General features: G+C 39.3%; 1 protein-coding gene and 1 pseudogene across 1 annotated transcript; one reads left to right on the top strand and one right to left on the bottom strand.

Annotated features, from left to right (window-relative positions):
• Positions 1 to 2464: 2464 nt before the first annotated feature.
• On the bottom strand, positions 2465 to 3387 carry LOC148851732 (uncharacterized). The gene has a single exon (XM_088942834.1). It carries the CDS (start codon positions 3312 to 3314, stop codon positions 2685 to 2687), a length of 630 nt encoding a protein of 209 aa, XP_088798960.1. The 5' UTR covers positions 3315 to 3387; the 3' UTR covers positions 2465 to 2684.
• Positions 3388 to 12669: 9282 nt separating this feature from the next.
• On the top strand, positions 12670 to 12969 carry LOC148851731 (SKP1-like protein 4 pseudogene; annotated as a pseudogene).
• The last annotated feature ends 1516 nt before the right edge of the window (positions 12970 to 14485 follow it).

Below are 14485 nucleotides of genomic sequence, written 5' to 3'. Positions count from 1 at the left end.
TCGCACTTTGTGCAGGCCACATGCGGGTCATGTCGTGCCGACCCAACACGACCCAATTTACTCCTCTACTTGAACCTGCCCAACATTGGGGACAGGATAGTGAAATTTGAGGATTCTCCGTCCTTGATAAGGAGTGGGGTGTCTTGCCCCTAAACTTGCCCGACATTGATGAGTGGAATTAATAAAAATATTAGCTTTTATAATTATTTTTATATATTTAAAATTAATCAAAATTTCAATTAAAAATAATAAAAAGAATAAAAATTATTGAAATTACTACAAATTATTAATAAAATTAAATTTATTAAAAAATAATATTCATATTCAATTAACAATAATTATTTTTTATATATCAACATTAAATGAAAACTAAATTTATTAAATCTTTCCAAATTTCCCGTATATCACGCGTGTCTCTTGTATTTATAAGAATACTCAGGCGAGTTTAAGTCTCTTACCCATCAATAATTGGTCACTTCCACATCAGTTTAGAGCTGAAAGGAACCTCGTGTGTCAAATAGGGCTACAATAGGTCAAATTTGATTCAAATCAATTATTCCAAGCTTCAAGGCTTGTTCAACCTTGCGGGCTCGGTCTCTTGGGTCTCAACGAAGAAAAACTGTGCCCCTTTTTAATACATGAAAGCTTTCTTTATCTTCCACTAGAAATGAAAAAAAAAAACAGAGTGGGCTTATTAGGTCATGCCAGACTTGAGGCTGGACCATGGGAGATCGCATTCTATGCACCCGTGGGTGCACTGGACGAGGGAATCCGTGAATGGATGATCAAAATGTGTTAACCACGAATTAATGGAAGTTTTCTCCGTTAGCTGGTTGAACCGGCTATTATTGACACTTCTCCACCGAATGTACTTGGCAACGACGAGCGGAAGTTGTTTGGAAACCGAGAGGTCGACCACCTAGGTCTAAGAACAAACCCAAGCCACCAATCGTTATTACCAGAGACAACGACTGCACCATGTTTGGAGGGATTTTTGTAGGAGGTCACCGTTTCACAGTCTTCCTCTGTGAAGTCGTCTCTGTTTACTATCTCTCTTGCAGGAGGTCACAGGTAGGAGGGACTGTTGCAGGGTCACTCGTCGTTGGGAGCACCGTAGTTCTAGTTACAACATCTTTTATTAACCCTACTTTCCATTATCTTCCTGGTGAAGATGAAGAAAGCGAGGACGTTAAAGCTGGTAAAATGATGGTGGAAGCGATTCTTGCACGAGTAGAATGTCCATGTCGGTTTACAGTGTTGCAGTTCTGAGCCCTTTGAATTGCCAGATCCCTCCTGAAGTCTTGCCGTGGCCTCCCGTCTCACGTCCTCCATACTGAGAACTGTGAATACCAGAAAGAAAAACAACAGAAAAAGAGAGGAATGGAAGGTGATTGCAACCCTGTTCGTCCTTTAGATCAGACTTACCACTGGAGAAGACGAAGAAGAAGAGTCGAAGAAGAAGAATAATGGAGAGTCATTTTAGAAGAGAAGAAGGATACATCGCCACCGCCGGAGCTCTGTCGCCATCGATTCGCCGCCAGAGCTCTATTGCTGCCGGTGGACAAGGGTTACTCTGTTATATGGGTAGGGTTCGGTGGAGAGAAATGGAAGAAAGAACTGAAAGGAGAAGAATCAAAAGAAAAAGGGGATTTTTTATGGGTACTTGACTGGTTCGTGTTCTCGCGAACCAATTCATTTTTGCATGAACCGGACCAGACCATGTTAATGCTCAAACGCACATTAACGTTGGCCTGGTCGACGTGTCGATCACCCATGCACGGGTTTACTCGTCCGGTGCACCCAGGGGTGCACAGAATGCGAGCTCGGACTATGGATACTTCTGTGCTAACTGCTAAGACAGTGAGGATCTGACTCATGAATTTTGTCACGTGTTAGGTTTGACAAATAATACTTAAAATATTGATCTAAATAAAGAGGAATTTATGATGAATATGTGATTAGTGATTTAGATGAATACCATTTGGTTGGAAGAGCTTTAACCAATCAAAGCATTTCATGAATTTGGTGATGATTCGTCACCTCTTTTATGATACTAGTTGATTATAAGGATTGTTTGATTCATAGTCGAAATCAAAATTAAAATATTCCAGAGTCAGAATCATAATAAGAATGGTTTACTCCTATGTTTGATTCAAATAGGAATGAGGATAAGAATTGAAATTAATAGGAATGAGATTTTATTCTCAAAGGAAGAATAGGGATTGACCATTTTTTCAAATAGAGAAAATGCTATTTCAGAAGAGATGGAAATGAGATTTTGATTCCATCAACCAAAACTTAAAATCAGAATAGCCCACTCTGATTCCGATTCCAAACTCCTATTTCTGCAAATCAAACGGGATCTAAGTTTTTCGATATCATGTATTTTCAATGTTATAGTTGAACCCATAAAAAAACAATGAATACTAAATATGCAGAGCAATAAAAATCAACTCTTCATTCATAGACTCACCATGGAAACCTTTCTTTTGCTTTTATTCAAGTGAATTAAAACTTATGAAACAAAAAAAAAAGTGAATTACAACTTAATATTATTCACCATTGAAGTGTTACATACGCGCGCACATAATACCCTTATTACTTAGACATAATGGACCTTTATTCATTACACACAACACGCAGGAGAAAGAGGGGGATGGGGGTGGAGGGGTCCTACTTTCAATCTACGTGCTATGGCCAACTCCACCACCGTATCCGGATCCAGAACCTGAACCATAGCCAGAACCAGAGCCACTGCCTGAACCGCCACCACCGCCTCCACCACCACCACCTCCACCTCCACCACCACCACCTCCACCACCACTGGCATAGCCTCCACCATTGGCACCTCCTGCTCCATATCCTGAGCCACTACCAGAACCGTATCCGGAGCCACTCCCATGTCCATTGCCTGATCCACCTCCACCTCCTCCACCACTTGCATAAGAACCTCCACCTACGGCTCCTCCAGCACCATACCCTGAACCACTACCACCCCCGGAACCATAACCGCTGCCATTTCCAGACCCTCCACCACCTCCACCTCCGCCTCCACCTCCACCTCCGCCACCTCCACCACTTGCATATCCTTTCCCTTTTGCCCCACTATAACCAATGCCTTCTCCGGAACCATATCCCTCCCCGTAACCCGAGCCATATCCAGACCCAGTTCCTTTACCTCTACCACCACCACCTCCCTCACCACTACCTCCCCCTCCTCCTCCACCAACGGCAAGCAGGGACCTAGCAGCCGAGGAGAGCCCAACGCAAAGTAAAACAAAAAATGCAACAGAAACCAACTTCGAGTTCACCATTTTCTCACTCAATCAATGAATTAATGTTTGATCGATTTGAGATTGCAGTATGGTAAGTCCAGTGCAAACACAACCTATTTATAGCGATCCTTAGTAAATTTAACGTGGACTACTGCACATAGACCGAGTAAATCATTGTTTATGCTTGGAGGTGAATCTCCCATTCTCCATGCATTTTGACCTAACTTATACATTCAGCAGTGCAAAAATTTTCGCTCTTTTTGACCTATGCAGCCAAACAAGTCGCCACTTGGTACTCGTTAAGAAGGGAAGTCATCAAATCATAGTGCCTAGTAGAATGTGGATGGGACTCGCCTGACATTAAATTATTATTGTTGATTTTTGACCTAGCTAACTTCTTTTTCCTTCTGCTTTTTGGCTAATGTGTGTTGAGTTGATTCTCAGCTCGGGTCTAAATCGGGCCTGACTCATTGACACATCAAGTCCATCACCCCATCAGCTCCTTTTTGACTTTCTTGGCCAAAAGTCCATCACTCCTTTTCATATATAATCCCTACTTTTAAATTTAGGATTGTTTACTAAAAGACCACTTATAGTTCCATTAATTTATCAAAATCTACTTGTGTTTTACTAAATCACCCCTTACGGGTGGAAAGTGACAGTTTTGATCTTAGCATCCATTTGAATAAATTTACTCAAAAGAAAATAAAAATGAAAATGCTAATTTTGCCCTAAGACACATGCAATTATTCCATTTTGTTTTTAGGATAATCGATCATGGCCCAACCTTTGAATATTTCCCGTTCAATTTAAATGATCATGTTATTATTTTCAAATAGAAAAATAAACAATTCTTAGTGAAAAACTGGTTAAGTAAATAGGTTGCAAACTTTAGGATTGTTTTAGTATAATGAAAAATAGACGGTTGGTTTAAGTAATTCCATAAAACTATAGAAACATTCTAGTAGAAGTATTTTTGTTTCAATTTCTAGACAAGCCAATTTGAATGTATATTATTTGGCCTTTTTAATTGAGTAAAGTCTGATGAGGGCAGATTTGGCCCTCCAATGACATTGTGACACATGGTATCTCGAAATAGTTGGACGACACTTAGGCGATGATTTGGAGTTTCAGATCGTAGTTTGTCGTCGCCCCGACTTGGTGACCCGCCTTTACCGCCAACCTAGCGTCTTTGACCACAACTTAGGCCGTCTAGGAACACCTCGTCTAGGGCTGACTTGTAGCACCTCGTCACTGGCCGATGTGACCTCGACACGAGGAGCGACCTCCCTCGAGGGCTTGTCGACCTGACTGAAAATTCGGTATGCATATCCTAGGACTCCCAAGTTTCTCGGAAGTTGGCCTACGTACCGAGTGTTCCAGAGGATGGCCAACGTGCATGACGGTTAACTCTGGGGATCTTGGATCGATTAGGGGACCTCTCGGAAATCTCGGATGCGGTGCGTGAAGCCCACGCCAAACAAAGCCTATATAAAGGCACCAACCCCAATGACATGAAAAGGTACGTGCAATTTAGTGCATTCTAACTCTCCTTATTCTCAAACTCTCAGTTCACATATACTATTATTGACTTAAGCATTGGAGCGACTTCGCTGGGTTAGCCACCCCGAGTCTCTGATACATCCCTTTCTTTGTAGTTCGAGCGACCTACTTGGCAACAGGTGTCCAAACTGCCTTACAGCTAGGAGTATTCAGATCGCGCACCATCAGAGTCCAATAGAAATTGGACAGTTTGGTTTGAGAATTTTTTAGATTGAAATTTACTGGATGTCTAAAGTCTTCTCTGAACTGAATCAAACCAAACAGTGACCACCCCTCAGGTCAAATACCACTTGGACAGCACTAACAAGATTGTGCATGCCATAGCAATAAAGATGCTATATCCTCATATAGTTCTCATATGTTGTTAGTGATGCCTAATTTTCTTTCTTTTATTTGTGTAAGGCACCTTCTAGTGGGCAGGTAACCAACATGGAAGCTAAAATGCAAGATTTAAGGCTGAGTTTGGAAGGAGTAAAAATGCAAATATATAAAATATAAAACTTTATATTTTGTATTATTTTGTATGTATTTACGGTGTGCATTTGTACTCTTTACAAACTGAGCCTAAGAGACAGACTTTACCTGGCATGCTCCATGGTTATAGCCAACCTCCTCATCTATTTGAATAATTTTACTTTCACAAACATGGTTCAGGGTTCCTCTACGTAGCCGTGGATTCTTTGGTATGATTTTATAGCCATCATGAATTTGTTAATGCAGGTGAACTTTATTATTATCCACCGCTAACGAGAAGCAAATTCAGTGGTCGATTCTCTTGCTAATGAGGGGTGTGACACAGATCGTGATATTGCGTATTTCTCTCGCTACAGTTTATCCCTGAGACTCTAACAGCACTCCGAATTGATTGTCTGGGCCTTCCCTATCTTTGGAGTATTTAGTTTTGTGTTCTATGGATGGATTTATGAGCGAATACCTGTATGAATTTTTAAAGGGGTAAGGCTTTTATGTCTCCCACCCCTCATAGGATTTTTTTGTATATATTAATAAAATTTAGCAGTGGCCACCCCTCCACTGGGATGTTTGTGGTTAATAGAAAGGCATCTTTTTACTGAGTTAAGTGTTGAATGCAATTGCTTATGGATTTATTTCAAAAGAATCAAACAAAGACGTTTAAGACTTTAAGTCCTTAACACATTTATGAATAGGGTGGCAAATGGGTGGGTGGGTGGGTTGGGTTGAGTGTGGGTTAAGTACCAACCCACCCATATTGATGTGCTAACACATTAGCCACCCATTAGGGGTGAGTAAATGGGTAGGTCTGACCTGGGACCGAATGAAATTAACTTTGAATCAGCCTTAAATTAATCCTATCTAATCTGTTATAGGGTAGGGTTTGGTTCTAAATTCCTGGAACCAACCCCTACTTAGGCCGATTCTAGGGTCTGGGAGTTTACCCAACCCAAACCAACCTGATGAACTGGCCTTGGTGGAAACTCTCTTAGAATTGAGCTCGCCTTGAAATAAACCCTAAAATACTTTTGGCGATGTGAAGATTTGAAACCAAACACATAGTGACAATGGCCATGATCTCACTTGACCATTGAGCTACTTTTAAGTGATTTGATCATTTGTTTTTATGTTAATATTTGAATACATATAATAAGTAATCTAGAAGGTCATATTTACAAAATTTAAATTTAAATTATAAGTTTTGAACCATATAATGATAGTTTACATATTAACTTACTCAACTTAATCAATAATGATAATATAAGTTTTAAACTATATATATATATATATATATATATATACTTTTATTGAAAGTCAAGTTTTTAAAGAGCATGTTTTTTTTTAAGGGGGAGAGTAAACAAAGAACAGGTTCCACAAGTAGACCTTGGAACTGACCCCAAAACCACCAACCAGTTCTAAAAACCTGGAACCCACCCCTATAGGGTAGATTCCAGGTTCTGCCATGGAACCAAACCGAACCAACCCTTTCTTACCCCTACCACCCATGGTAGTGGATCAAAGTGTTGTGGGTCCTAATCCACCCTAACGCATCCATTTGACCATCTAATTCAACTTAGTTTTTGTTTTTTTTTTTTTTTTTTTTTTTTCTATTCTAATTGCATAAAAACACAAAACAAAGTATTTAAACTAAAAGAACATAAAAATTTTCAATTTTTAAATAAAAATAAAAGAGCATAAAACACAATGGTAAAAAAGGTATATTTCATGTAAAATGCCAGAAATTGCAATTGTAAAAAAACAGAAAACATAAAAATTTGCACAAAATTATAAAAAAATGTAAAACACACACATTTCAACTAAAAAGACAATGAAAAAGATAAAAGGTTCAAAAAATATTTTCAAATATAAAATACATGAAAATCTTGGAAAAATACAAATATTCGGTAAAGAGCAGAAATTGCAAAAGTACATAAAATGATAAAAATTCAAAAAAAATATATATTATAGCAAAAAAGCAGAAAATGCAAAAAAAGGAAACTGATAAAATTTTCAAAAAAAATTGGATAAAATTAAAAACTACAAAAAATACATACATACATATATAAAACAAAAAATCACAGAAATTTTGGAAAAAGAAATTATAACATTTTTAAAAGTATATATTTTAAAAAACTAAAAAATTGCAGACAAACTAATAACATGATAAAATTAAAAAAAAAAAAAACAAACAAAAATTAAACATTGCATCAAACAATCAGATAAAAATTTACAAAAATATTTTTGCATAAATTGTAAAACCGTCATGGGGATGCAAAATATACATTTCATATTCAAATTACAAGAACTTACAAAACATTGCAAATATTTCAAAGTCACTTAAATTTCTAATCGTAGTCTTTATTCATTCAAATCTTCAAACCGAAGATCTGAATAAGAGAGAGTGGTGGTGCGGTAGCCATATTCAAATTGGATATTTGAGCAATAGGGAAAGAGGGTGGTGGTGGTGGTGGTGCGGCACCAACTTCAAGATTTATGTGGGAGAGGGGTGATGCGGTGTTGACCTTCCATAGATTTAAGTGAAAGAAGAGAGTCGGTGCACATCCAATACAGAAAAACCCATCATATAGAAAAAAATAGAACTATCTAAATATAAAAATAATAAAATACAGAATACATAGAAAATACAAAAAAATATAAAAAAAATCTAAATAATAAAAAAATCACAAAAAAATTAAAAAATATAAAAATTAAGATGTATTTAATCATACTTAATTACTTATACATGTGCAGAAAATACAAAAATGTCCAAAAAGTACAGAAAAAAACATAGAAAATTGTAAAAAAACAAAACATTGAAATTTGTAAACAAATACAGAAAAAATATAAAAAAAAAAACAAAAAGCTAGAAACTGTCATTGGTAGACTGTAGTTTGGTCGGTGGATTGTAGTTCGGGCTCACAAAGAGAGGAAAATCGTCGTCGGTGCACAATAGTGTGGTTGCCGGTGATTGCCACGGCAATTCCAAGCCAAAGGTTGTTCCTTTCCATTGTTATCTTATGATATATATATATATATATATACAAAATTGATGGAGTTTCTTGCTCCCAAAAATTTCTAAAAACCCTACATCCTAAATGCAATGCAACTTCTATCTCCAAAAGACTTCCTAATCCAGAAAGAATATTTTCCTAAAAACAAGGCTGCTAAAAACAAAACTTCTAAAACAAAGCTTCCTAACTATACAAAAAATATACAGATCTGTGATCTCCTAGGACTCTCACGAATGCCCAACTTGGGAAGGAAAAAATCAAATTGTTTTTGTTCGAGAGCCTTTGTGAAAATGTCGGCAAGTTGTTCACCGGTATGCACATAGGAAGGCGCAATGGTGCCGGCTTAGAGCTCATTGCGAATGAAATGACAATCAACTTCAATATGTTTGGTTTGGTTTGCTCATGGAAGACAGGGTTCACACCAATGTGCAAAGCAGTTTGATTGTCACAAAACAAGTGTATAGGTTGAGGATGAGATATACCCAAAGACGATAGCAGACCTTTTAGCCACTTCAACTCACAACTGACAGCAGCCATTGACCAGTATTCAGCCTCAGCAGAGGAACGGGAGATAGTATGTTGTTTCTTAGTCTTCCAGGAGATGGGGGAATGTCCTAACATGAAAAAATACCCAGTAAGAGGGTGACGAGTTAGAGGATGACTCGCCTAGTCAAAATCACAATATGCATACAATTGCAAATCACTACTAGAGCGCAGAAATATCCCTTGACTAGGACGTCCTTTCAGATAACGAACCACACGTAATGCCACATCCCAATGATCAACACGAGGACATTGCATAAATTGAGCCAGAACATGGATGCAATAACTGAGCTCCGGCCGTGTAATGGTTAAATAAATCAAATGACCCACAAGACGTCGATATCGTTAAGGGTCATCCGGGAGTGCTCCATCAGCAAGGGCAAGTTTATGATTCTGAGATATAGGAAAGAGAGCAGGTTTGGACCCCAATAAGCCAGTTTCTGTAATAATATCAAGCGCATATTTTCTTTGGCAAAAAAATATCCCTGATGATCCGCGAGTCACTTCGATGCCCAAACCGCGAGTCACTTCGATGCCCAAAAAATATTTAAGAGCACACAAGTCCTTCATGTGAAAACACCGGTTCATATACTGTTTAAATTTGTGTATGAATTCTGGGTTATTCCCACCAACGATTAACAATCAACATAAACCAGGATGTGCAAGACAAGCCCATTCTTGCGATATGTAAATAAGGAATAATCGAAATAGGATTGATCAAACCCAAAAGTTTTCAAGGCAACACATAATTTAGAGAACCAATTCAGGGTGGCTTACCATAGACCATACAAAGATTTCCGGAGTTTGCATGCCTTTCTAGTCCCGGAGACCGAAAACCTGGAGGAGGTTTCATATAGACCTCCTCATGGAGATCACCGTGTAGAAAAGCATTGTGGACATCCATTTGATGCAATTCCCAATGTTGGGCTGCAGTAACTGCTAAGAAGGTTCGAGCTGTGACCATTTTAGCCACAGGGGCAAAGGTTTCGTTGTAATCAAGACATTCAACTTGAGTGTTGCCCAAGACTACCAACCGTGCTTTAAATCTTTCAATGGATCCATCAGACTTGTACTTGATTTTGTAGTTCCATTTACACCCGATTACCTTTTTTCCAGGTGGGAGATCTTCCAAGGTCCATGTTCCATTGTCTTCCAAAGCCTGTATTTCTTGGCGCATAGCATTGCGCCACCGTGCATCAGCCATTGCCTCTGAGAAACGAATAGGTTCTCGACCTACAGTAACAACTGCCAAGAAATGTCTGTGTTTCATAGAAAAATTATCATACATCATATAATGAGTTATGGGATAAGGAGTACCTGAGGACTGAGATGATGCATGAGAAATAGTGGAGGTGTCTAAACGATGAGCAAAGTGTGTGACAAAGTCTTGTAAATAGGTGGGGGTCCACTTTTCTCGATGTCCGTGGTCTAATAACTCCGTGGTAGGCTGAGGAGCAACTGGAGTTTCATTATTCCTGCAATCTGTATGGCTCCTTGTCTCATCAAGAGGACATGCCTCCTCATCATTACCTGTGTTCTGATGTCCTTCTTCATCGATAGTGTTGCTCCCCCTGACTTCTATATGAGGTGAATCAGATACCATGTCAGGAGGAGTAGTCGTAGAGTTCGGTGGTTGGACAGTCCAAGGCAACCCAAGTCTCATGAGATGAAGTAATCACCAAGTCTCATGAGATGAAGTAATCACCAGACTCAAGATCATATAATTTCCACCCCTTTTTCCCAAAAGGGTACCCAACAAAGACACATTTCCTACTCCTAGCAGAAAATTTGTCACGGTCCCGAGTATGTGAAAGACACAAGCAACAAAAAATTCTGAGATGTTTATAAGAAGGATTTTGTCTAAATAGCATCTCGTAACATGTTTTACCACCAAGAAGGGTCGAAGGTGTCCAGTTAATCAAGTACCCTGCAGTCAAAACACACTCACCCCAGAAATTGATTGGAAGATGAGCTTGAAACCTAAGTGCTCTGGCCGCATTCAAAATATGACGATGCTTTCTCTCCACACGACCATTTTGTTGTAGTGTTCCAACACAGGAAGTTTGAAATAAAATTCCTTGCTCATGAAAATATGGTTTCAAGGATTTAAACTCTATTCTATTATCACTTCTCACCACCTTAACCTTCTTATTAAATTGTCGTTCAACCATTGCACATAAATTTTTGAGTGATCGACCAACTTCACTTTTTTCGGCCAACAAATAAATCCAAACCGCTCGAGAATAATCATTAACAATTGTAAAAAAATATACAGTACCACAAGATGCAGGTACTCTATAAGCACCCCATAAGTCACAATGAATCAATGCAAAACAATCAGTCACTTTGTTGCCACTTTGAATGAAAATATCTCTAGTTTGCTTTGCCTTCAAACAAACATCACAGGTTTTGTTCTTACTATTACTGATATTAAGAAGCAAGCTAATTGTTTGATAAGAAGGATGTCCCAATCTCCGATGCCACAAATCGCATGACCCAATTCCATCTGTCTTGTAAGCATGAACCGGCACCACACCCTTGAAGACATAGACCCCATCAAGCTGTTCACCCGCACCAATCAGAGTCCTCGAGATTTGGTCCTGTATCACACACAACTTATTAGTAAACGTCACAATACAATATGTGTCACGAAGTAACCGACCTACTGACAATATTTTACAATTGAGTTTTGGGACATATAATACGTGCAGCAATTTAAAATTATTTCCAAGTTCAACAGTGCCTTCTTTCCCTGTCATGTGATGTGACGCCCCAGAGTCAATAATTCATTTAGTGGAGTAATTCTTACCAGAGAGTTTTTCATTAGTCCTGGTTTTGTAAGCATTAAGCATGCTTACAAGAGTCTGCCATTGCTCGTCATTAAGCCTGATCAGTCTGGTCTGGTCTCCGTCAGTCACAGCTGCATTAGCATCCACCTCATGCCCTGTTGATGACTGAGCAGCATGAGCTTTTGCCATGCCTCGGCCACATCCGCCAGCGTGTCCACCCCCTTTTCCTCGTCTTGCTCTGCACCCGGTCGACGTACCGCGGGGTCTGTCTCCCCACCATTCAGGGTATCCAATTAACTGGAAGCAATTCTTTGCTTCATGGCTAGATCAACCACAATTGTTTTGTCTTTTGAAGCAACTCACTGTCTCGTGATGTCTGCGAGGCTTGTGCTGCAAAACTAACCGCATCTGCCCGTTCCTCCTTACCTCATGCCAACGATCGATGTCGATCTTCTTGTATGATCATTGAGTAAACTTTGTCCATATTTGGAATTGGCTCCATACTCAATATGTTGGAACACACAGTTCCAAATATATCATCATCCAAACTCATCAGAAATTGGTGGATTTTCTCTTCTTCTCTTTCTTTAACCAATTTGGCTTCCGCTCCACATCTGCACCCGCATGTACAAACGGGTACCTTAGAGTAGCTTCCTAATTCGTCCCACATTGCCTTCAATTTTCCGTAATATGCAACAACCGTCTGCCCATGTTGAACGCAGTGATGGATTGACAGTATTGAAAACCTAAGCCACCAACATCGAGTTCACAATCCACTAGAGATCGATCTCTGGAGCATCGTTCTACGGCCTTGTGACCTTGCCTTCGATGAAACCAATTTTGTTTTTAGCATGAAAAACAGTTCTCATCGCCTTTGCCCATTCGTCGTAGTTATCTCCTCTCAAGATCACCAGACTGATAATAATTATAGGATTATCTGATGGATGCAAATAGAAAGGAGAAGATGGTTCAACAAACTTACTCGAGCTCTCATCGTTCCTGTCGTTGTTGGCAGCCATGGTGACCGATCAGCAAGACTCGTCTGAGATGTTCAAGCAAAAGGTCGAAGATGGCTTTGGTGTTGGTGTGATTCCATTGCTCAACGTCAGTAGTAATATCTTACCCAAGGTGATTGATTATTGCAGGAAACACGTTGAGTTTGATTCCAAGAAGAATATGGGCGATCCTAATGAAGCTCATGAAGAAATCAAGAACTGGGACTCAGAGTACATCAACGTCGGTGTCGATGAGCTTTACCATCTTATAATGGCTGCTAACTACCTTCATATCAAAGGGTTGCTAGATTTGACTTGCTAGAAAGTGGCTCTGATACCATGAAAAATTTCGGAAGCCAAAGGTTGTTCCTTTCCATTGTTATCTTATGATATATATATATACAAACTCGATGGAGTTTCTTGCTCCCAAAACTTTCTAAAAACCCTACATCCTAAATGCAAGAGAGCACCCAAAAACAAATTTTCCACGCTCATTGAAACCTTTCTATGCAAGAAGATGACATGCTACACCGTTACAGGACCGACCAATGTAAGAGAGCACAATTAGGGTCCATTTGTTTTATAGCTTGAATGGGAATAGTCTATTCCCATAGTTCTATTTGGTTTAGACAGAAAGGATCGAAATTTCATTTCCAATAGTCTGATTGGTTCGGTACTAATGTCAAACTCGCCCATCACTAACCACTTGCACTATAAGTCGAGTATTAAAATCAGCTAATAATCCAATCTCGTAAGAATTTATTTACAACCTGTAGAAGTGCTCCACCATTCTTCTATCAAACCAAATACGCATTTCAATTTAATAGAATTTTGGGTAAGAAAATATCATGGTTTTCAAAACCGGACTGGACCAGACAGTCATACCGGAAAAATCGGTAACCGGTCAGGCCCCTGGATCCGGTTACATTAAAAGTCAGAAATCTTTAAAAAACATTGAAAAAGTCAAAAAACCGCTAAGCGGGGTGGTCAGACTGCTAAACTGTTCAACCCGGGCAGCAGTTCATTGGTTCTCTTTTTTATTTTTAATGTTTTAAATAAAATAAAAAAATAAAAAATAAAATTACTTTAATATCCCCATCCCAAATCAATTAATTGAATGTAGGGTTAGAACCCCACTTTCGTTCTAACCCTTCATTCTTCCCTCCTCTCAGCCCTCACACCCAACCGACCACTTGTGACTTCCAGCACCTCCGGCATTCGACGGTGATACACACCGACCGATGGTGATTAACAACAACCAACAACGGCGAGTTTGCTGTGGTGGCCATCCCTCACACCCAACTGACCACCTACAGCGGCCAGCAACTTCGGCGTTTGACGGCAATGCACACCTACCGATTGCAACCAATGTCGACAGGCTATGGCGAGTTTGTACTGGCGACCAGTGTTTTTTGCGATTTGCATTACTTCCCGGCTTTGCGGCAGGTGAGTTTGCAGTGGCAGCCATCCCTCACACCCAACCGACCACTTGCGGCGACCAGCACCTTCAGCGTTCGACGGCAACACACACCGATTGACCGTGATTAACGGCGACCAGTGACGGCTAGCATTTTTCGCAATTTTCATCCTTTCCAGGCTTTACGATAGGCGAGTTTGCAGCACTTCCAAGTAAAATTAGTGCAATTTTTTTTATCAATTTGGTAAAATTAATGTTTATTGAAGTCTTTTACATATCAATCTTGGTTGCATATCAATCTAGCATTCTAGAGTGAATTCTCATATTTCTCCCCTTTTATTTTTCTATATTTTTTGCAATTTTTTGTTTTATTTTTCTATTTCTTCTGAATTTTTTGAATTTTTTGTGTTTTTTCTATATT

Source organism: Nelumbo lutea, chromosome 5 (genome assembly GCF_056320005.1).
Source record: "Nelumbo lutea isolate HS-2025 chromosome 5, American lotus-T2T, whole genome shotgun sequence".
NCBI lineage: Eukaryota > Viridiplantae > Streptophyta > Magnoliopsida > Proteales > Nelumbonaceae > Nelumbo > Nelumbo lutea.
The sequence above is the reverse complement of the archived record's forward strand: the minus strand, read 5'-3'. Positions and strand labels throughout refer to the sequence as shown.